Source organism: Euphorbia lathyris, chromosome 8 (assembly GCF_963576675.1).
Source record: "Euphorbia lathyris chromosome 8, ddEupLath1.1, whole genome shotgun sequence".
Taxonomy (NCBI): domain Eukaryota; kingdom Viridiplantae; phylum Streptophyta; class Magnoliopsida; order Malpighiales; family Euphorbiaceae; genus Euphorbia; species Euphorbia lathyris.
This window is the reverse complement of record NC_088917.1, coordinates 55,845,732-55,868,558: the sequence shown is the minus strand read 5'-3', so window position 1 is coordinate 55,868,558 and position 22,827 is coordinate 55,845,732. Positions and strand designations below refer to the sequence as shown.

Below are 22,827 nucleotides of genomic sequence, written 5' to 3'. Positions count from 1 at the left end.
CAAACGCAGATTGAGTCTCACTAATCAAAGCGGGAAGAACAGACTTTAATCGATTTACCAAAGTCTTCGCAACAATTTTATACAACACATTGCAAAGTGAAATTGGTCGAAAATCCTTAAGCAGAACCGCCTTTTCAACCTTTGGTATAAGTGAAATAATTGTATCATTAAGACCCTGTGGAAATTCTCCCTGACTTAACCACCCAATACAAGCACACGCCACTTCACTCCCAATCGTATCCCAAAAGGCTTGATAAAAACCCGGGTTAAGACCATCCGGTCCAGGAGATTTATTAGCACCCATTGAAAACAAAGCATTTTTAAACTCATCAACCTCAAAGGGAGCAATAAGAATTTCATTCATAGAATCATCAACTATCAAGTCCACCACATCTAATGTCTCACTTTCCCTCACTACACCTTCAGAATAAACATCATTAAAATACCCTTGAACCATCCTAAGCATAGCACCCCGATCCTCAGTCTCCTCCCCAAGCCCATTACCCAGTACAACAATTTGATTTCTCTTCCTTCTCTCCACAACAGTAGCATGGAAGAATTTTGTATTCCTATCTCCCTCAGATAACTAAAAAGCCTTTGCCATTTGCTTCCAGAAACGTTCCTTAGACTCCAAAATCTCATTCAGTTTCCGTTTTGCCATAAAAAATAGAGCAATAGAATCCCTATCTTTCTTCCCATACAAAGTCTCCATTCTCTTTTTCCAAAACCTGATTTGACTTTGAAACCGGGAATTAAAAACCCTACCCCAATCCTCCATAGATCTGATACACTCTGTAAGTTTTATTGGTACAGGCTTTACTCCCTGATTCCTCCAAGCCCATCTAACCAACTCCCCAAACTCTCTTTCTTTTAACCAATTATCCTCAAAGTAAAATCGTTTTTTCTTTTTTCTATTAGTACCAGTTTCTAAATTGAGAATGATAGGAAGATGATCAGAATAAGACGTCACTACTGAAGACAAATTATAATCAATAAAGCGAGAGATCCAATCACTGGATGCAAATCCTCTATCCAATTTTTCACGGATCTAATTATTAGAACCCTTGCCTCTCTCCCACGTAAACTGACTACCTTGTAGCACTAGTTCATGTAACTCACAATCATCAAGCACCTTTTGAAACTCCTGCATTAAATGACTAGGGAACTCTACACCTCCCTCTTTCTCTATTGCCCTCAAGATGCAATTAAAATCACCCATAAGAACCCAAGGAAGACTAGACACATTAGCCAACTGTCTCAGCAACCTTCAGGAATCCCCATGCTTACTCCGATCAGCATAACCATAGAAACCAACAAACCTCCAATCTCCCCTTACAGGATCAGATATCGAAGCATCAATATGATGATCCGAATAACTAACAATACTAACTTTCCAATCTTTTTTCCATAACAAAGCCAACCCTCCACTCCTCCCTCTTCTATTTACAGAAAACACTCCTTCAAAACCCATTTTCTGTTTTAAATAAAGCATTCTATTTTCTTCTACCAATGTCTCAATCAAAACTAAAAGTGCCGGTTTTTGGGATCTAACTACCTCTTTTAGGGATAGAACTGCCCGGTGGTTTCCCAGACCACGACAGTTCCAACTTATGCAACTCATTGGGCCCGACGGCCCTGACTACGAGGGCTCGTCGATCACTCATCACAAGAAACCCTCCCATCCATAACTGGAACAGAGGATCCTTCTTTCTGGTCATTCACCTGGCTATCTTTCCCTTTTCCTTCCTCCCTTCTCCTTTTCCGAGCTTCAGTCAGCTCAAGCTCAGAATCCTCAAGCATATGATCCCCAACCCCCTCCTCTTCATCCACCTCCACCCCCTGCTCTTCTTCCTGAATCTTCACAAAAGGACCCATCCTTGGGCAAATCCCTACTTCAAAATCACCCACCTTTATTTGAGACATATCTTCTCCACTCAACTTCTCCTTACCCTTATTCACAATATCCCCCAAAGTACTTCTTCCCCCCCTTCCCCACCTTCCATAAAACCCAACACCCTCATTTATGCCCATTCCACTTCCCTCCCTCAACCATTTAGCCCCACTTTGACTCCCATCTTTACGCACTTGAGCCTTTAACCACTCACCCCATTCCCTCACCACTTCATCACCTTGCAAATAAAAAAGCTTCTCACAATACCAATCTGTATGCCCCATCATTCCATAAATATAACAAAATATTCCCAACCTTTCATATTTAAACGTAACCAATGCCCACTTCCCTTCCCCACACTTGATTTTCTTAAATCTTTTCAATGGGTGTCTACTATCAATACCAACCCTCACTCTCATATACTGCCTATGGAAACCCATATTATTATTCATATCATATTCCATGAACGAGCCTAGAAAATTTCCTAACTGCTTTCCAACACTTTCCGACATTGTTCCTACTGGAAAACCATAAATATGCACCCAAATCGGCATTTGAAACAACTCTATCTCATCCGGACATCTCCCCACTTCCAATTTTCCATAATTAGATTGTAATTATCGAAAGACCAAGGACCCCCAGCTAAAACTCTATCTCTATCCACAGGATGAAAAAACACAATAGAATATAGATTGTTTTTAGTCACCTCCTGAATATCCACCCCCTCCCTGGCCTCCACAATAAAGCTAAACGATTTCGTAACGTCATAAAATTCAATGGCCTATTCAAAACAAACCGGGCCAAAAACCTCAAACCAGTATCTATCCTTCCATCCCCTTGATTTTGACCTTCCACTTCAATGGACAATACATCATTCCCCTCTAAAGACATTCCTGCTAACCCTTCCTCCATATCTCTCTTATGAAATACAAAAACGCACAGTAAAAATAACCATCACAAAACGCCCAACACAACACACAATTATCACAAAAACAAATAACCAGTGCAGAGCACCCAACAACAGAATATTCTCAAATCGACCTCAATAAATCAACTAGCGCCAACAGCGTCCACCAACAAATAATTCACACACAACTAGATCAGCAAAACCAGCGCAAAAGCGTCCAACGGCACAAAAATCAGCAAAAATATGTCAATTCTATCTTCCAAAGAAAACAAATCTTCCCATTTCTTTAGAAAAAATCAAAACACAAACTTGAAATTGAAATCCAAAAAAACTTTAAGCCACAGAACCAAACCAAACACCCCAAAACGCAAACCCTACCCTAGCCGCACCACACCTCTAAATCCACTCAACCAATCAAGCCCAACTCAAAAACAATAAAGATTTGTAATTAAATAGAAGAATCAAAACAATACGCATATCCGCTAAAACACTCTCACAACCGGAGAGACCCTCTCACCAACGACGGATCAACACCGACGAATCACCTCCCTCACTCACCGTCTACAGATCTGACAGGTAGCAGCCAGACCCATTTTTAGGGTTTGCAAAAAATAGGTTTTGGGAGAGACATTCAAACTAAATAATCAGACTAGGAAACAGGAAACCAACCTCACCAACCGGCCGAAGAGAGAAACGGCGGCGAAGAGAGAGCACCGACGACCATAGAAATTACATACTGAACAAACAGGAAAAGAGAATGGCACCACCACCCACGACGGAGCGAAACGGGACCACCGGCTAGAGAAGAGAACGACGGCGGAGGGAGTCAGGGAGATCCGGCGGCCTTAGGTTCCATGGAGATAGTCGGCGCCTTAGGTTATTCCTCAGTAATATTTTTTTTGAAAAATATAAAGTAATATTATTAATATTTATTTAGTTTTTCTAGAAAAATATTTATTTAATTAAGGATATATATTTATAAATATTTTTTATTCGATTAATAATTATCACATAAATATTATTTTGCTGTTAATTATATTGTTAATATAAAATATATTAATTAAAGAAAAATAAAAATAAAGAAAATAAAATGTGATATGATAGGTGAAACTCATAAAATCAACCAGCGTTTTCTTTGGGGTGAGTCTGGAGAGGGTAGGAAGATTCACCTAGTCCCTTGGAAGGAGGTCTGCTAGCCTAAAAGCAGGGGGGGTCTTGGCATCAGACAAGCTAAAGATAACAATAAGGTCTTGTTGCTGAAGCTCCTCTGGAGAATGTGGCAGAACCCTTCTTCTCTTTGGGTTCGATTGCTTTGTGGCAAGTATCGAAAGGACAAAATCTTTGGGGGCCCTAAATAGAGGATTGGCAATTGTTCTTTCCTTTGGAAAGGGCTCAGTGCTGTGTTTGCTGAGTTCTGCACGGGGGTTGGCCTGGAGGTGGGTAATGGTAAGTCCATAAGCTTCTGGTATGACACCTGGATCGGAGATAAACCTCTTATAGAGGTTTGCTGCTCTCCCCCGCCTAGCAATTTCCGCAACTGGAGGATTGCCGATGTGGTGGACTCTGATGGGGACTGGATTTGGTCTATGTTTGATTCCTTCTTGAGCCTTGATTCTCTTCTCAGAATCAGGGGAGTGAAGATTAGTAACCTTGAGGAGGACAAGGATAGGCATTACTGGGCCCTGACAAAAAATGGAGCTTACTCTTGCAAGTCTGCCTTTGAAGCTTTTACTCTTGACAGATCCGACCCTCTTTCGGACACTTGGAAATCCATTTGGGCTCTGAAAATCCCTTACCGAATGAGGAGCTTCCTGTGGCTTGGAGTCAAGGACAGGTTGCTGACTAATTCGGATAGACATAGACGTCACTTGGCGGATTCAGGTGCTTGCAGTAGATGCAGAGGCCAAGTTGAATCTTTATGCCATGCCCTTAGGGACTGCCCTAAGAGTAAGGAGGTTTGGTAGAAAGTTCTTCCGCATCACATTCTCCCCTCCTTCTTTGCCTACCCTGAGAATGAATGGTTCTCCAATAGGGTTAAAGGTAGGTTAATGGCTAGCATGGAGCAGGGAGACATTTTATTTGCTATTATCTGCCACCACCTTTGGAAGTGGAGAAACAAGGAGATCTTTGGTGAGAAGACTGTTTTTATTCAGAACTTACCCGAGTTCTTCTCTAAAAAGCTCCTTACCATTACGGGGAGCTTCAAAGGGGACCCCCTTGCCAATTCTACCCAGAATAAAGAGGTTCAACTCGTTGGGTGGTGTAGGCCGAAGGATGGGGTGGTTAAGTTGAACACGGATGGCTCCTGTCTCAACAATGGAAAGATCGCGGCTGGAGGCGTGCTCAGGGACGCGGGAGGTGCCTGGTTGTCTGGATTCACCCATAACCTGGGTTTGGGCTCATCCTTTTCAGCGGAACTTTGGGGTATTCTTTCTAGAGTCAAGCTTGCCAGAAATCTGGGTATTAAAAGGCTTGCTGTGGAGTCTGATAATATGGAGGCTATTAGTATGATCTCTAATAATCATGCTTTTTGTCTTAGTAGCCAGAACCTTATCAAAGCAATAAGAAGTCTTGGCTCCTCCTTTGAGTCCTTAGAGTTCAGCCACATCTATAGAGAACAAAATCGAATTGCGGATCGCTTGGCGGTGGCTGGGCACGAGGGGATGTTAGGTGTTTCCACCCTTTCTGATCCTCCTATCTATCTTTCTTCTCTCCTTTTAGAGGACAGAGTTGGGGTTAGCTTTTCTAGGCTGATCCCAGGTTGGCTTTTGTCTCGGTGTTGGTTTGTTTTCTTTCCTGTTTCTATTAAAAAAAAGAAGAGTGTGTCCAACCCTTTAACCACTAAAATTATTCTAAGGAGCACAATTGTAAAACAAATTGACTTGTCGGAACATATATTCCATAGTCCATATCTCTAAAGTCTATAATATAATAAGAATTCAATATTTTTTTTTTGAGTGTGATAATAATAGATTTTTTTTTTTATGAAACTAACATGTATAAGAAAGAAGATATTTATCAATTTTCATATAAGAGCATTTCCAATGAGAGTAGTTAGACAAGTGTTTGGTGAGGTGGATGATGTTTGAAGCATGCCATGTATTGAAATGATAAGGAGTGCTTGCTTTTTTACCGTAATGTTGCCACTTTTTAGTACCATTATCATTTTTTTATTAAAAATACAATTTTAAATAATAAAATAATGATTTATGGAGCATATTTGAAATTTTTGGAATATATTTTAATAAAAATTATCAATTGATGCAGATGATATAGAAAATAAAATATTATATTTTGAGATAATATTTTAAATTTTGAAAACTTTTGGAGGTGCTTGCGGAATATTCTAATAATCCTTATTGAATCTATAAAGAAAAAAAAAGAAAAGAACATTTAAAGTTATTAAAATTAGTTTTTTTTGGTAGGATAGGGAAAAAAAGACAAATAAAAAACAGCCCAAAAACCTAACTCGGGATTAGCCTAGAAAAGCTAACCCCCACCACATCATCCAAAAGAAGAGAAGACAAGAACTTAGGAGGTGAAGAAAAGGTTGAGACTCCCAACATCCTCTCATGGCCCTCGGCCGCAAGACGGTCCGCCACCCTATTCTGCTCTCTGAAGACATGGCAGAAGCTGATGGTATCAAAGGAAGAACAAACCCTTATGATCCATTTGATTAAATTCTGGCTACTTGAACAAAAAGCATTATTATCAGAGATCATTTTGACAGCTTCGAGGTTGTCAGATTCCACAATTAGCTTCTTCAAGCCCAGATTCTTAGCAAGCCTGAGGCTAGAAAAGATCCCCTAAAGCTCCGCAGAAAAGGAAGAACCCATACCCAGATTCTGAGCAAACCCAGACACCCAAGCTCCACCAGCATCTCTTAGAACCCCTCCAGCAGCAATTTTACCGTCATTTAGACAAGAACCATCAATATTTAACTTCACCACCCCTTCACTAGGCCTACTCCAGCCAAAGAGATGAACAACCTTCCTCTGGATAGACCTAGCTAAAGTATCCTCTTTGAAGCTATCTGCAATAGTAAAAATCTTTTTAGAGAAGAAATCAGACAAATTAGGAATAACAACAGTTTCTCCTCCAAAAATCTCATCATTCATCCACTTCCAAATCTGGTGACAGACAACCGCAAAGAGGATAGTACCATGCTCCAGATCGGCCAATAGCTTCCCACTAACACCATCTACAAACCAATCAAGATCAGAATGGGACAAGAAAGCAGACAGTAACTGGTTAGGGAGAACTTTCCTCCACACCTCTTTACTCCTAACACAATCTCTAAGAGCATGGCAAATGGTTTCTTCATGCCCTCTGCATCTACTACACGCACCAGACTCCACCAAATGACGTCTTTTTCTATCAATATTTGTAAGCAACCTATTTTTGACACCAAGCCACAGGAAACTCCTAATACGATATGAAACTTTCAAGGCCCAAATATTCTTCCAAACATCTGGGTGCGGAGTCTCCAAATTTTGATTGAAGGCCTCGAAAGCATATTTACAAGAATAGGCACCATTATTTGTCAAAGACCAACAGTGACTATCCCTATCTTCCTCATTGCTACTAATTTTAACTCCTCTAATTTTCAGGAGCGTTTCCAGACTGAGGTAATAGTCGAACCTCGACCAAATCCAATCACCCTCAGAATCCACCACATCAGCAATCCTCCAATTACGAATTTCAACAGGCGGCGGGGAATTACAAACCTTTAATAAAGGCTTATTACCCATCCAGATATCATTCCAAAAGCTAATAGATTTACCATTACCCACCGTCCAACCAATCCCAGAGCAAAACTCTGAAAACACAGCACTAAGACCTTTCCATAGAAAAGAACAATTAATAACTCTCTCCTTAGGACCCCCAAAAATCCTATCCTTTCTATATTTCCCGCACAATAACCGAACCCAAAGAGAAGACGGAAGTTGCCACATCCTCCACAGAAGTTTCATTAATAACACTTTATTATTATCCCTGGCTTGTCTTATCCCCAGACCTCCCATATTTTTAGGTTGACAAACCTCTTTCCAAGGAACAAGGTGAATTTTTTTCCCTTCCTCCGAGTCCCCCCATAGAAAACGACGATTGATTTTATCAAGATCATTAAGAACATGCTCAGGCAGCCGACAAGTTTGCATAATATGATTAGGAACCGCACAATTAACTGACTGAATCAAAGTAAGACGACCCGCAAGAGAAATAGTTTTAGCTTTCCAATTGGCACATTTACTATTAGTTTTGTCGAAAGTCTCCTTAAAGGAAGCTTTAGAAACTCTATCACTATGGAGGGGAATCCCAGATATTTACCCAAAGATGAGGTATACCAGAAATTTCACTCAACCTTTTAGAGACTATTTGAGTCATATTTTTAGAACACAACTTCCGGGATTTTTGGATATTAAGCTTTTGACCAGAAGCAGAGCAGAAACAGTTAAGGATATCCATAATCACACCAATTTGCTCCTTATTACCTTCCACAAAGATCATAACATCATCCGCAAAGAACAAATGAGTTACCCGGATTTTTGGATATTAAGCTTTCGACCCCTCGCAAGTTTGAATCTCAATACATTTCGGAGAACTCCCTCCCTGACCCCGTTGTCACCCCTACTAATTTTCATTCCTTCTAATGAGCCTCAAATCCTGTAATTGTCTTATAAACTTTTTTTTTTATATAATTTTCATTCCTTCTAATGAGCCTCAAATCCTGTAATTGTCTTATAAACTATATATAAAAGAATTAGAATAATACATTATGAAAATAGATAAAAGAAAAACACAGGAAAAAGAAAAGAAAAAGGCAAACTTATGCATAAAAATAAAACAGGAAAAATAGCTTCAGCTTCAACTTGAAAGTACCCATCTCTTCTTCGATGTAATCTCCTTCAAATTTCTCCGAAAACCCAACTAATTGGCAACAATTTTCTACAAAACCATAATGTCTTGGCTCTTCAAGTCTCTCCAATCAGACGATCCTGAAGATTTCTCTTTATCATCATCGCCGGACCAACCGCCACTAGAAAGCCCCATCGATCGAGGAGGCGTCAAAGAGGACTTGTCGGTTATCGGTGAATCTATCGGCCGCCAATTGCGTGGCGTTGCGAACTTTCTCGCTCCGCCTCCTTCTCCGCCTTCCACTACCGATAATAAGTCACAGTTGTCTGATTCTTTTTCTTCTTCGACTTCGACTCCGACTCAGTCCCAAGCTCTTCTTGGAGTTCGTAAAGATCTAGCGGAAATTGGAGGCAGCTTCAAAAGTGGTCTGTCTTTACTTTCTAGTAATAGAGCTGTTAGCGAGATCTCCAAATTAACTTCCAGCCTTTTGCAATTCCAAAGTAATGATAATGAAGGTCGTGATGATGATAATTATGACTATGATTGTGAAGATGATTATATACCGGGGATTACTGACGAGGTTATGAACTTCGTTAAGGAGATCACTGTGAGGCCTGAATGTTGGACGGATTTTCCATTATCACTGGAAGCCGGTAATTTTAGTTTGAGTGATATTATTTTACCTATATGTTATGAAATTCTTTTTATAATTGTTTCTTGTGAGTTAATTTGGAAGTGTGAACTTAACAATACTCTCGATTAGTTAGTAGCAGATTTACACTAAAAATAATCTGAAACCAAGGATGGTTTTCTTATGTATCTTAAGTTAACCTAAACATTAACTATCAGTATTTTTGCGAAGTTGCTGAAGTGTTATGAATGTAATGTCTGATATGTACAATGTTAATCATGAAGGTTGGTGTGGAAGATATTGTGTCTTGAGTTGCTTTGGCGAAATGTATTGCTAGTGAAATTGTCAGCCTCTGTTTGATTTCTCATTCATTGATTTTGGCTGAAAGAAGTAGGATACGAGTAGCTGCTTGTGTGGGATGTATAAAAATACGTCATGTGCAACACTCTTGGTTCAGCTTCTTCAAACTTTTAATTATTAGGAGTTACAAAATTATAATGATCATTTTCGATTTGTCGATGGGAAGGCAGGATCTTCTTGCAATTGTAAGAAGAGATTGCTCAGCAGGGGCATGTGTAGACCATGTATTCCTGAACCATAGAGTACTGTAGGATAAATTCCCCGAGTTTGAGCTTTTTCTTTATTTTTGCTTGCTTTTAAATATTATATTCTTCTACATACATTTAGTGGCTGTAATTATGTATTCCTCTTTGTGCAGCTTTTCAAATTGTTGCAAGCCATCTTATTATTGTTAATATTAACAAAATATGATTCCTAGTTAGAGTTTGTCCCTTTCTTCCTTTTATTCTTCTGTCTGAGTAAATGTTTGTATTATTTAGCTAGAATTCTTGGTATTCTGACTAGGACTTCATGTTTTTGAACTATGAACAGAAACTTATGCTGCCTCCAACTTAGGGAACTCAACTCTGTCTTATAACATTCACTAAAAGAAATATAGAGGAAATTAGTGCAAAAATGAATTGATAACATGCACCAGATAAAAATGCCATTATCGTGCAATTTTTCTTTGTGAAAGGACAGTTGGGAATAACTTGCTAAGGGGATAATTTTGTCTAGATTGATTAAGGTGCGTACCTAAATATTATAGGTTCTAGGTATCTGGCTGGGAGGAAGTTCTCAATTGCTGAAAGATTACTTAAGAAAATGGATAAATTGTTTCTTATCTTTGATTTTCTAATCAGCCATTAAACCATATAAACCTCTAATCATTCATATCACTTATCTGGAACTTCTTCTGGATGTTCAATGATATTTTGTTTTTTTTGCTTTCGATATAATGTTTATTTGCTGTATGTTTTGTATTCTTAGTGTCATACACCACCTATGCATAGCTTTAACTTTTTTTCAAGGCATTTGCTACTTAATGATAAAAAAAATGAGATGCTAAACTTTGTTGCATATGCCATGAAAATAGTACTAGAGCATAGTTCGTAATTCAAAAGTTATTGAAAATAGTAGAATTAAATTCTTGGGGTTAGAAACTGTAGCTGTCAAAGGGTGAAACATTGGGCAGTACTTGTAACCAGTGGTTAATTAAGTATCTTGTGAAACAGACTGGAATTCATCATTGGGCAGGCTCTTCTGAATTTGTGCTGATTCTTATATTGCACAACTAGTATTCCTACAAGGCATTATATTGGAATATTAATGAAAACGTAGTTCATCTTAGTTTGAGTATGGGGAATGATATTCAAGAATTTCAGTTACTGTTTCCCTCTATAATAATTAGAGACACTGAAAAAGGAATAGAAGAGTTGTAAGAGATAGGAAAATACCCTTTCTTTTCCAAGAGGCTATTGGTTAGTGTAACAAGGTATATTGGCTGTAATAGATTATATAATAGAATTTGTTGATTCTTTATCTGTATATGCTTCACATCATGTTTCTTTAGCTTAATAAGAGAGACCCTCTGTTGCCTTTCAAAATTTCATTTGGGTATTTATGAGTTGATGGTCAGGTGGCCACTGATAGGTATATCTTTTTAGAAGATGAATGACGTTGAATCTTTGTCTGTTGTGTTTCAGATTTCAAAATGTCTGATGCGCAGAGAGAACATGCGTCAACTGTTGAAGATATGGTTCCTAGTTTGACAGCTCTCAGAGCTAACCTTCAAATGGGGGATGAACAATTTTGGCTGATATATTTTATATTGGTTCTTCCCAGAATGAATGAAGAAGACTTGGAGATTCTGTCAAGTCAGGAGGTAAATGTTTTTCTCTTTATATTTACCTCATGTTTTATCTTGATGGACTTTTTTTGTTCCTTGAAATTTGTGCTTGTAAGAAGGCCTATAAACAAGCTGTGGTCACCATCAATTACATGAATCTTATCAAAGTACTACCTTTAATTGGTCATCCTTATATGTAAGAGAGAAAGAACTGGCACTTATCAACATTTCTAGCCATATGAATGACCACTGCTAATGCTTTTTGTAGTATTCATTTGTTGACATGTTTGTTTGTATACAATTGCAAGTAGATTCTGAACCTCTAAATTACATCAAAATTACTGCTGCAGCTAGGTGTAACTTACATGTAGTGTAGATGGTTTCTCATTATTACAGGCAAAGTTTTTGACTTTTGGTTCGTGAACTTTGATTTTGCGAGATTTAATCCCTGAAGTCTTGATTTTTGTTAAAAGGTATCATTATGGATGAAATTGTCACGCTTAGCATTCACAGGAATGTAATTTATAGTGAACACAATTTCAATTTTTCTTTTTCATTCTGAATGTGGAGTTCGTGTCATGTGGAGTTCAAGCGTGATGATTTTGTCCCTTAAGGGGCACATTTAGATAAAACTTGAAGTTCAGGTTTGAGGGCAGAAAGTTAAAATTTGGCCAAGTACAAGGGCAAAATATTCTTTTGCTCAGTATTATCTGATTTATCTGCTATCAAAAACTTTTAACATCTGAACTATTGATTTCAAAAATTGTACATTTTCATTTGGAAGTTCAATCAAGAGAAGCATAAATTGTATACTACCCTCGTATGCACTGCTGTATTCTCTTCAATTGAATTTCCACCCTTTGATGCGCTGATCAGTATCACATTTGTACTACTTACAAATATGTGATAGAGGAAGCTTTGTTCCTCTGTAATGTAAAGGAAGTAATTTCATGTCAGAACATGAAGTTCTGGCGTCAGAATTTCAGAAATAGAAGGAAGATAGATACAGAATAAGAGAGAGAAAGAGAAGAATTTAGGGAGAGAAGATAGAAATGATTTCATTAATTCTTAGGATAATTTGCTAGTACAATGCGTGACCTCCATAGGACTTCAGAAACGGTTAGTATAGCTGTGTCACACTACTGCTGGCACACCAGTCCAAAATCCTAACAAACTTTGGAACAAACTAGCTACTCTAGCTAATAGGAGCTTTTAGGGAAAATAACCGAAACAACCATAAAGGAATGTAAACAAAATATAAGAATTAACAGAATTAACACCAATAGACACCAAACATCACCTTTGGTCCCTTAAGATTTACATATGTGACATTTCAGAGCTGAAGGTCTGATGATTGGAAATGAGTTTAGAACTTGAAAATGAAAAATATAAGAGAACAGGAGGATGGAGGAGAAGAAGAGTGGAAAGGAGGCGAGGATAACGTAGGAGAACTGTGAGATACGCTGATGTCCTATCTGTATTTATTTCTTGAAAAATTAGTTGGGCCATCCAAACAATATGTTAATTTTTGGTTGTTCCTTATATCCCTGAAATGAATAGATGACATGATTGAAAACGGCAATTTCTGTAGTTGCAGGCCACTTTTTTCGATTATTTTATCATGTAAAACGAGCTAAATTTGAGGCTAATCATGGTATTTTTTTTATTGTTCCACAAGGTCAACTATATTCGTTTGTGATTTGAAAGCTTCTTGCATGCAGATAGTTGAAACGAGAAGTCGTCTTCTGCAGAAACTGCAGAACACGAGAAATATGAAGGTGGAGACCTCTGTTGCTCCTGATGCATCTCATGAGGATATCTCATACCAGGAAAAAGAGGTTACTGAGATTGTAAATGAAACTGGGAGGTTACAAATTGACGATGAAGAGAATGCCGAGCAATGGTTAAAAGAGGCAGAGATTGATCCGGGGACATCCCTGGGTGGAAAGAAAAAGCTTGAAAATGAAGATGATGTGTCATTTAGCGATCTGGAGGATGAAGAAAACGATCTTTCAAGTAGACTATCAGATTCTGGGCAAGTGCAGCATTTTGTTAGAACTCCTTCACCGAGTGGATCCAGCGATTGGGTGCAGCTGAATGAAAGTTGCGAGACACAAGGTAATTTGCAGAAGGCAAGGTTGTCTATTTCTCGGGAAAAGGATTCGGATGCTGAGTCTAATGATTGGCTTAAAGTTGACGACTCCGAATAGATAATGCGGTAATTGCTTACTACCAATTTACTGTAAAGTTTTTACGTTTTTCTTTTAAAGCTTCGGTTTCTGTATGTATGAAATTCAACCAGCTTGCTTAAACTAATAATTCAGTGTTTATAAATCATCTCTTACCCTGACGGATTATAATGTGCAGTATTCTTGGATTTTTTGTTTTTATTTTCCAAAATAACAAACTCGTGCAATACAACTTTCATATTTAACTTATTTTTTTTACGACCGAGTGATTAATTGATTACATTCCTATTGTCCTTCTAGCGCTGGGACATAGTCTTTCAATTCATCTCTTCTCCCCTGCTGAAGCAGTTATGCAAGTTGAGGGGGCTAACTGAACATTTTGTGCAAGTTGATGGGGCTATTGGAACACTTTGAAAGTTCAGGGGGCAAATGATGTATTAAGCCAAAATTTTAAGTTAAATATTTTTGATTTGAAAGAATAAGTAATTTTTTTTAAATAGTGTTATTAAATAAATTAAAATTCAATAAGCATACAAAAAATAAAAGGGTTAATTTCAAATAAACGTCTTGTGGTTTTACACTTTTAAAGGTCTACTTCATATTAATATCTGAAACATCTTCACACGCGAATGCCCACTGGATGGTTTGATACCATGTTATGGAACCAATTGAATTAAAAGCTCAAACTGATAGTTAAATGTCCACTTCATATTAATATTTGAAATTATAGATATAAAACATCTTTTTATTTTTTAAAATCATCATTTTTTGAAGTTTTCTTTTTCTAAACATTAACTTTCTCTCATAAAAAAAAAACACCGTCTAAATGACATCAAACTAAAAAGTTTTTAAAATATCATTTAATTCTTAAAATTTTTCATTTTGAGGTTTATAAACTAAATTTGGAAAAATAAAATTTTTATCATAGGTACCGATCTGTAAAAAAAAAAAACTACATGACTTTATTTAAAATTAACCCAAAATAAAATAAAATCAGTAACTATTTATTATATTAATTTTTTAAGTGATAAAAGTTGTTTTCAAATAGAACCTTTTGCTACTTTGGTTTGGTTTACCTAAAAAAGCTGTTTTTCTACCTAAACAAATAATAGGAGGATTTTCATTAACTAGTTTCAATTCTGTGTCAATCCATTTTATTTTTCGATTTTGAATTCACTAAGATTTTCACCAATTATGTTATGTTATAACTTCTTCATATTTGATTTTGCTTTTCAATTTTTCATTTCTCAGAAATCATCTTGAAAATTTTCGTTTCAATAATTCAGATTCAGAGTTTTCATTTCGATAAAGTTCAATTCAGATTTACGCTCCATTCGCAATGAATCTTCTCATTCCACTCGACATGAATCTTCATCGCATCAAAACAAACACAAAGAAATCCCATTTGTTGATCATTCTTTAAATCCAATAAGCTGCTACTACATGCATCCACGAGAGAATCCAAAACAAGTGATGGTTGTGCAATTGCTAAATGATAACAACTACCATTATGAAAAATAAGATTGCATTTATTGATAGATCTTTGTTGGTTCCCTATTTGAATCGTGCAACCTTAGAAAGATGCAACACAATGATTTTTCCTTAATAAGGTCAATAATTCCTTCGATTGCTCAAAGCACACATTGGCTCGATCTTGCATTTGGTGCTTCAGAGAATCTTAAGAAACATTTTGGCACAAGGAGATTCTTTAAAAAATTTAGAATTGCAAGAAGAATTATATGCTTTTACTCAATGAATTAAAATCCCGTTTGTTTGCCAAAAAATATTGTGTAAAAAAATATTTTCATGATTGTAAATAAAGTGTTTCTTTCTTTTGAAAAGAGTAAATATTTTCCTAACTTTTTGAAATTATATACTCCATTTCTCCTTACCTTTTGAAAACAACAACTACCCACCACTTCTTTCCGTTTTTCGGTGTTGTAACCAAATGTTGGAAAATATTATATGTTCCAATAATTTTTTTTTTGTTACCCAATATATTCCAACAAACAAACGGAGGCTAAGTGTTACTGAATTTTATACGAAGCAAATGACATTGTGGGAAGAGTTGATTAACTATAGACCTTTAACTGTGTGTCATTGCAAACATGTATATAATTGTGTAAAGTTTCATGAGAAGGCTAGAGCATGTCGGTAAAAGTATTATGTATTTCGCTTCCTTTAAGGCTTTAAATCTTGAATATGAAAATGTGTGTTCACAAATTTTCATGATGAAGCCTCTACCGGACATCACAATTGAACTTTCTTTGATTTTACAACCAAAAAGGAAAAACATAGGCCAAGGAGTGACAAAACTACTAATTGTAAGTTTACAAGTAGAGGAATACATCAAGTAATAGGGGAGGAAAATATTGAGTTTAGTATTATAATGACTAACACTATAACTTTTTGTCAATCCCATTTCTACAAGGTCACAATACAATAAGTTGATGATAAAACAAAGTTTATCTTGTTGGAAGTGTTATCTTTGTAGATACATTTATATATGTCCTTTGTAATTATTTTTCTAATATATGAATGAGTTTAGTAGCATAAATGATTGTTGGATTCTGGATAGTGGTACAACATATCATATAATTAATAATTTAGCTTATTTTTAATTTATATCTAATGTATGAAACATTATAATTAAGTTACCCAATGATCAACAAATAACTGTTTCTAAAATAGATAACATATAAGTTAATCTAATTTGTTTCTCTGTAATGTTTTTTTATATTTTATCTTTTAATTTTAATATAATATATGTTAGTAGATTAGCAGAACATTCAAATGTTAAATGCATTTTTGTTGCTAATATGTGTCACATTCAAGAAACCAATCTTCAATAGACGATTGGTTCAATTAGCTATGATAGAGGCCTGCATATCGTACCACAGACTAGAATCTCAACCATCCTGTCTTGCGATAAGCTATTGGAACTATTACAATAAACGATAATAAGCCATTTTGTAATAAACAACTTTGACACAATAGACTAGGACATTTCGTGTCTCTAAAATGAATTTGTTGCAAAATTTATCAATTTCTGTTCAGTCTGAGGATGGAAATTTTTTTGATTGTCATATTTGTCTATTGATAAAAATGAAAAGGTTACCATTTCTTGTTAGTCACACACTAAACCTAAACCTAATGATGTTTTTTTTATCTTATTCTTTTAGAATCTGGGGCCCCTTTTCAACTGAATCCAATGCAAGGTATAATTTTTTTTTTTTTTTTTTTTTTTTTACTGTTACTGATGATTTTAATAGATTCACTTGGATCTATTCATTAAAGAATAAATCTCAAGCTACTAAGTGCATAAAATGTTTCTATAACTATGTGAAGGTGCATTTTTCTAGGTATATTAAGGCCCCATTTCTTATCACTTAATTTCAGTATCAGTAATTTTAGTTCAATAATTTATCATTACTTATTATAATTATAATTATTTATTATTATTATTAGAACCATTATTATTTTTATAAGCCTTTTATTTTAATTATTGTTATTTTTAAAAGATTATATTTTTATTTCAGTTTCAGTAGAATTCAGTTCAGTTAAGTAGCATCCAATTCAGTCTGGAAGAAAATTGAATTGGATGCTACTTAACTGAACTGAATTCTACTGAAACTAAAATAAAAATATAATCTTTTAAAAATAACAATAATTAAAATAAAAAGCTTATAAAAATAATAATGGGAACATCAGATTTTCTTTCATATTGCTCGTATGTATGATAATTTGAAAGTGTTTGGTAAACTAGTGTATATTAACTTTAAACCAAATAAAATAAGGTTTGATTCTAGTTCTGTTCCTTGCAATTTTTTTAGGTTATATTGTCTTTTGGTGATTTTGTATATTTTACAATTTATATTTATTACTACTTTCTGATTTATTCTTGGAGATTTGTGAGTGGAAATTTCGTTTTCGATTTCTATTTCTATCAAAGTATTTATACCCTCATATCATAGTTGGTGGTCAACTTTTTATTTGATGTTATAATGTGAATTGATTGATATTTATGATTTTTTGGTACGATATAGTGTGTGTTAGTTATAAAATTTAACCCTAATATTTTAAAGAAAGTGCAGATTTAAGTTTAACGTATGAAATACTATCAAAAAAAAAAATTTAACGTATGAAATAGTATAAATTTATCCTAATGTCTTCAAACCAAATCAATTTTAGCCATACATTATAAAATATTAGTTTGATTAGTATTTAACTCTCACTTCAGACCTTCAAAACATCATTTGTGTCTAAGATATTTAGTGCATTATTAAAAAAATTAAAAAAATTCTATTAAAATGCTAAAAACTAAATCTGCTAGATATAGGTTAATCATAATTTTTTTTTTGTCAAATTGTCTAAAATATTTACTGTGTTATTAATATAGTTACAAAAAATGTACGAAACTACTTCAATTTATCGACAAACTTGTTTGGAAAGTATGATGTGACAGTTAAATAAGAGTGAAACAAGTCTTTTCAAATATTTGATAGCGTATAACTAAAACTGATATTGCTTGAAAATGTTAGGGTTAGTGCATTATTACATACATTATGGCTAAATCTACACTTGATTTAATGTTAGGATTAAAGTTGGCCTTTATCCGGAAATAATAAGAAAAAGCTACTATTAAACCTTAACTATCAAGTTTTTTAATTTATTTTTTTGAAATAAAGACATGATAATCAATCAAAGATGAAGAACATCGCCGTGCAACAAGGCTGGATGAACTCCGGAGCTTGTAACCAATAAGACAGGCTAGCATATGATCAGGAGACCCTATCAAGAGCATGGACGACACGGTTTGCTTGCCTACAGATAAAAGAAAAGCTTATAACACCTTAGGATTTTAATAAGCCTAAATCTAACGGTGAATGAACAAATTCTACCTCCTCATTAAGATGCATGTGATCAAGACTGGTCTGCTTAAAAAGGCTAGTTTTTATTATTATTATTATTATCTCGACAATGTCACAATTGATTTTGAATTAAAAATTAAACTGATAATTAACATCTAACAATAATTCTCTGACAAATTCATTCTGAATTTATCCTTGAAATATATTTAAAACTGACGATAATTAATGATTCTTTCCAACATTATTCAGAGGATGAGTTAATATATTATTTATAAAATCAGAAAGAATAAAATGATATGATAGGATAGAGTAGTGAGTCCACTTGCAAAGCATGTGCATATACTGTGTGAAGAAAGCATAAGAACCACCAGATCCAAAGGTGAATAATATTTGATTCCAGAACACAAAAGATATTTTATAAGATGCATACCCAAAAGACAAATTCCATTTTTATTTACAACATCCAAAAACTAATTAATATGCCTTTTGTTCATATCCCTTCTTTCACACCAACCATTTCTTTTTTCTGCTTCAAATTTGCCCCAATTTTCCTCTGGATTTTAAGACTTATCTCTATAATGTAGCAACTCATTGAAAAGATTACATCAGAAGAACGAATTACTACAATTTCATATTACGGATCATGAATCAGTCACGACGGGTTAATTGGGAGACGCTCACAAACTAAGAGCGGACGACTAAGATAGAGTGAAAGTGACATAAAAAGGGAGTCAAAATGAGGCATGGTATAGTAAGACTTGATAATGAATAATACAACACTAAATTAGAGCTAAGATGTAAGATTAATGAATGAATAAAGTAGTGTACCTTTACCCGATCTTATATAGACATGTATAAGACGATTATGAGTTTAGAAGCAGGATGTGCTACATATCACCCATTGATAGGTGAACGTGCATCCAGATATCGGGGCTTGATATCCCTCAAACTCACTAGGCCTGAAACAACCATGGGTTCTTGTCCCGAGACCTCATTTACAATCTAACATGAGTTGTAAATGGTTGTTTCAAAATGAACCCTAAACCGGAAGTTACCATTGAACCACACAAGGCATGCCTTGCCTTGTTGCTCATGGATTCACTGAGCAGTTCCATTTGGATTACAGAGAAACGTTTCAGTATCTTACACTTTGCAATTTCTGTAAACAAGCTATGTCAATTACTTCACCAACATTAGAAAGGGATCAAACATATCATGCATTATATCCATAGGTCCTCGGTTTATTGCATTGTTTTCTCCCATCACTTATGCTCACTCTTACTCCAACATCCACTGGGGGATGGCAGAATGACCGTCCAGTAAGAGTTTTCTTTCTTGGCATACAAAAAAGAAACCTCAAATTGTTCGGAAAGTGAGCATGAAGCAGTTGCAAATGCAACAACCAAACTACTTCGTGAGAAATTTTACACTAACCAATGAATATCGGAAAGAAAAAATATATATACATGTATCTTAAATTTATTGGTCGGAAGTATTGCTCTGGGAATACTCTAAAATTTTCTCCACTTACAGCTATGTTGCGACAATGTGGAGGCCATTTATCTATCTGGCTACTAATCTGCTTTTTCATGCTCATATTAAATATATATTGAATTGTATTATATTTGTTGAGCAGAAAGTGCAAAATAGTTTTTATCAATGTTCGATTTATAAATACTGAGAATCAGGTGGCTGATATATTAAGCTTCTATTAAGTTCCAGATTTCAGACTTTAGTAGTCGTCATGGCGGCCTCTCGACATGACTTACGGGAGGAGGGGGAGTGTTAGTGATAATTATGATATAATTATCTCCTTTATCCTGTATGATTAAGATGAAACTTATTAGAGCTCTTGTTAATACTCTCTGTATACTTATGTATTTCTTCAACCCTTATATATATATAATATTTAAAAACCTCAAATGAGCTAAAATATGAAGGCAGTTTGATCCCTAAAGTTGCAGTAAATAGTGTTGCGAAAGGGGAATTGCAGCTCCCAATCTAAATAGGGATAAAAAATGAAAAGTGCATGACATATATTTAATTCAGTGCCGCTAAATGTAAATAGAAAGAGATGAATAATGGAATGGAAATAGACAAATCACATCAGAATGAGAAAAGCAGAATCACGGATTGCACAACAATACAAAATAATACAGCTTCTCATCATCATCATAGATATAAAACCACATGCATGCCCATTACCAAGAGACAAAAACAACCCTATCATCCCTTTTTCTTATTCCAACCCCATTTACATGTTTTTGGTGGTTAACCTTTGATTTTTTTATACCCTCTTTTTCTATCCAACCAATATTTCCCTACCTGCAATCAAGATTCAATTCGGATAAGGTATATACCAATGTAAATGGGATAATTATATTCTTAATGTTGGTAAGTTTAGGCCAATTTTATTTACAAAGTTTGAAAGTTTGGCCGATTTGTAGTCATTATTGTCCGATCACTTTAGCCAGTCCACTCTAAATTTGTGAATTTTCACTATACCAGATAGTTTTTGAACTTAAAAAGAAGTTGTGGATATATGTGTTTGATCTGTTACTTATGAGTGATAACATGATGTACAAATGAAAAGAAAATAACGAGATTCATGACTGCACAGAGTGCAATTATAGTAAAACTGGTCCGACTTACAAACTTTAGGGGTATAATTGTTTATGACATTATGGGTCAAATTGGAGAAATAAAAAATTGAATTTTAGAACCAACTTAGGTTAGCTAGAAACACTTTAGACACAATCACTCTTAATTAGTTACTTTGATTTTTCACAGTGGTAGATAGAGAGAGACTTTATGTTGACCATGAATGACATAGTGTCCTATCATTATCTTTCACTCTAACTGCAGCTTCAAATGTTGGCTTTGCTGTACTGTTTCGTTGTGCATCTATCTAACTCTTTCTGGGACATATTCCATGGATTCTTCTCCCTTCAATTATCATTTTTAAGAAACCTTTTATCGGTGACGATAACGAAGGTTTTGATTAAACAACACAAAAAATAAATATACTCTTCACTAGCTTAACTAGTAGGAAATAATTTCATTCAAGGTGAAAAGCTTAGCTCTAATAGAGGAAAATATGTTTGATTGTTAAAAAGTTATGTTGTTTTACAAAACATTAACTTTATATACCTCCCTAAACCCTAAGTAAGAAAAGACTAAATGCCCCTCTTTTGTGTTACTAACATTATCTACACAATATGGATAGAATCGGAGGAAATATGAGAATGGCAAACAAGAAAATAAAGCCAAGTGGAAAAATAGTAATTACATACTGAAAAAACAGTAATAGTCCTTATGCAGAAATGTGGCAGTTTTTGCAAAACTTGGCCATGAAGTAAGACCACACGGCGTGTGGTCACGCTGTGTGGCTGAAGTTCGAACGATCCACATAACAAGTGGTGGTGTGAGTGACTCGTCACGTGACATGTCTTTAGACTGAGTTGGGGTTGGCACCATTTTAACTTACACGGTGTGTGGCAGTAGTGACACACCATGTGAATTAAGTAAAAAGAATCATAAAAAGTTTTTAGCATCTCCACACGATATGTAGGTGGCCTTCTCTTCCCAGACTCCAGACTCATTTGATTGCTCACATGATGTGCTGCTGTCTCCACACGCCGGGTGAGTCCTATTTCAGTCTTTTCCCTGTTGATGCGCTCATCACTCTCCATTTATAATTTTGATTAAATGATCTTAATAACTTTGTATGTTTTATGCACGAAGCCCTTATGTTTGTATCAATTCAGCATATAAGTCTGTGAACTATGCAAACGTGGGTTCCGTCATTCCAAATCATCCGCAGTGCTCTCTAGTGAAAGCAACTGAAAGGAGCCATCAGAGGGAGCACACTCCTCCTGAGGCAGAGGCAGACCTCTAACCGAAAAACCTAAGTTGACGCAAAATCTATTTGAGGTGTTGTTCCTTGAAAAGACCCTTATAATAAACCAATAGTCGTTGTTCTTGTACAAACAACACTTAATAACAGAAACTATGACAATACATAAACTCCTGATTCGTGAAGAAAGAACTAGTAAACTAACAATATAAAGGGAGAAAGAATTTAAGTCTAAACTTGGTGCGTCTTTGAATGTATCCCAAGACCTCTTTTTATAGTTAAAACTTATGTATGCTCTTAAAAACCAAATCTATTATAGTACATTTCTCAGCGAGATGCCTACACACCTCAGTGAGGTGCAAGGATAGTTGGGAATTTATACCATCTCCACCTCGCCGAGGTGGATGATAATGTTGGGACTCTATAATAATACCATCT

The 22,827-nt window shown here is 35.4% G+C and overlaps 1 protein-coding gene across 1 annotated transcript; it reads left to right on the top strand.

Annotated features, from left to right (window-relative positions):
- The first annotated feature begins 8,603 nt into the window (after positions 1–8,603).
- Positions 8,604–13,823, top strand: LOC136203088 (uncharacterized). The gene is made up of 3 exons (XM_065994141.1): positions 8,604–9,307; positions 11,331–11,509; positions 13,195–13,823. The coding sequence occupies exons 1-3, from the start codon at positions 8,758–8,760 to the stop codon at positions 13,681–13,683; spliced, it is 1,218 nt and encodes a 405-aa protein (XP_065850213.1). The 5' UTR covers positions 8,604–8,757; the 3' UTR covers positions 13,684–13,823.
- Positions 13,824–22,827: the final 9,004 nt, after the last annotated feature.

Bases quoted from the DNA above. Each gene is read 5' to 3' on its own strand.
- LOC136203088 (XM_065994141.1), top strand. From the start codon at position 8,758: ATGTCTTGGCTCTTCAAGTCTCTCCAATCAGACGATCCTGAAGATTTC. The intron at 9,308-11,330 runs GTAATTTTAGTT...GTTGTGTTTCAG, and splicing joins TCCATTATCACTGGAAGCCG to ATTTCAAAATGTCTGATGCG. The intron at 11,510-13,194 runs GTAAATGTTTTT...TCTTGCATGCAG, and splicing joins AGATTCTGTCAAGTCAGGAG to ATAGTTGAAACGAGAAGTCG.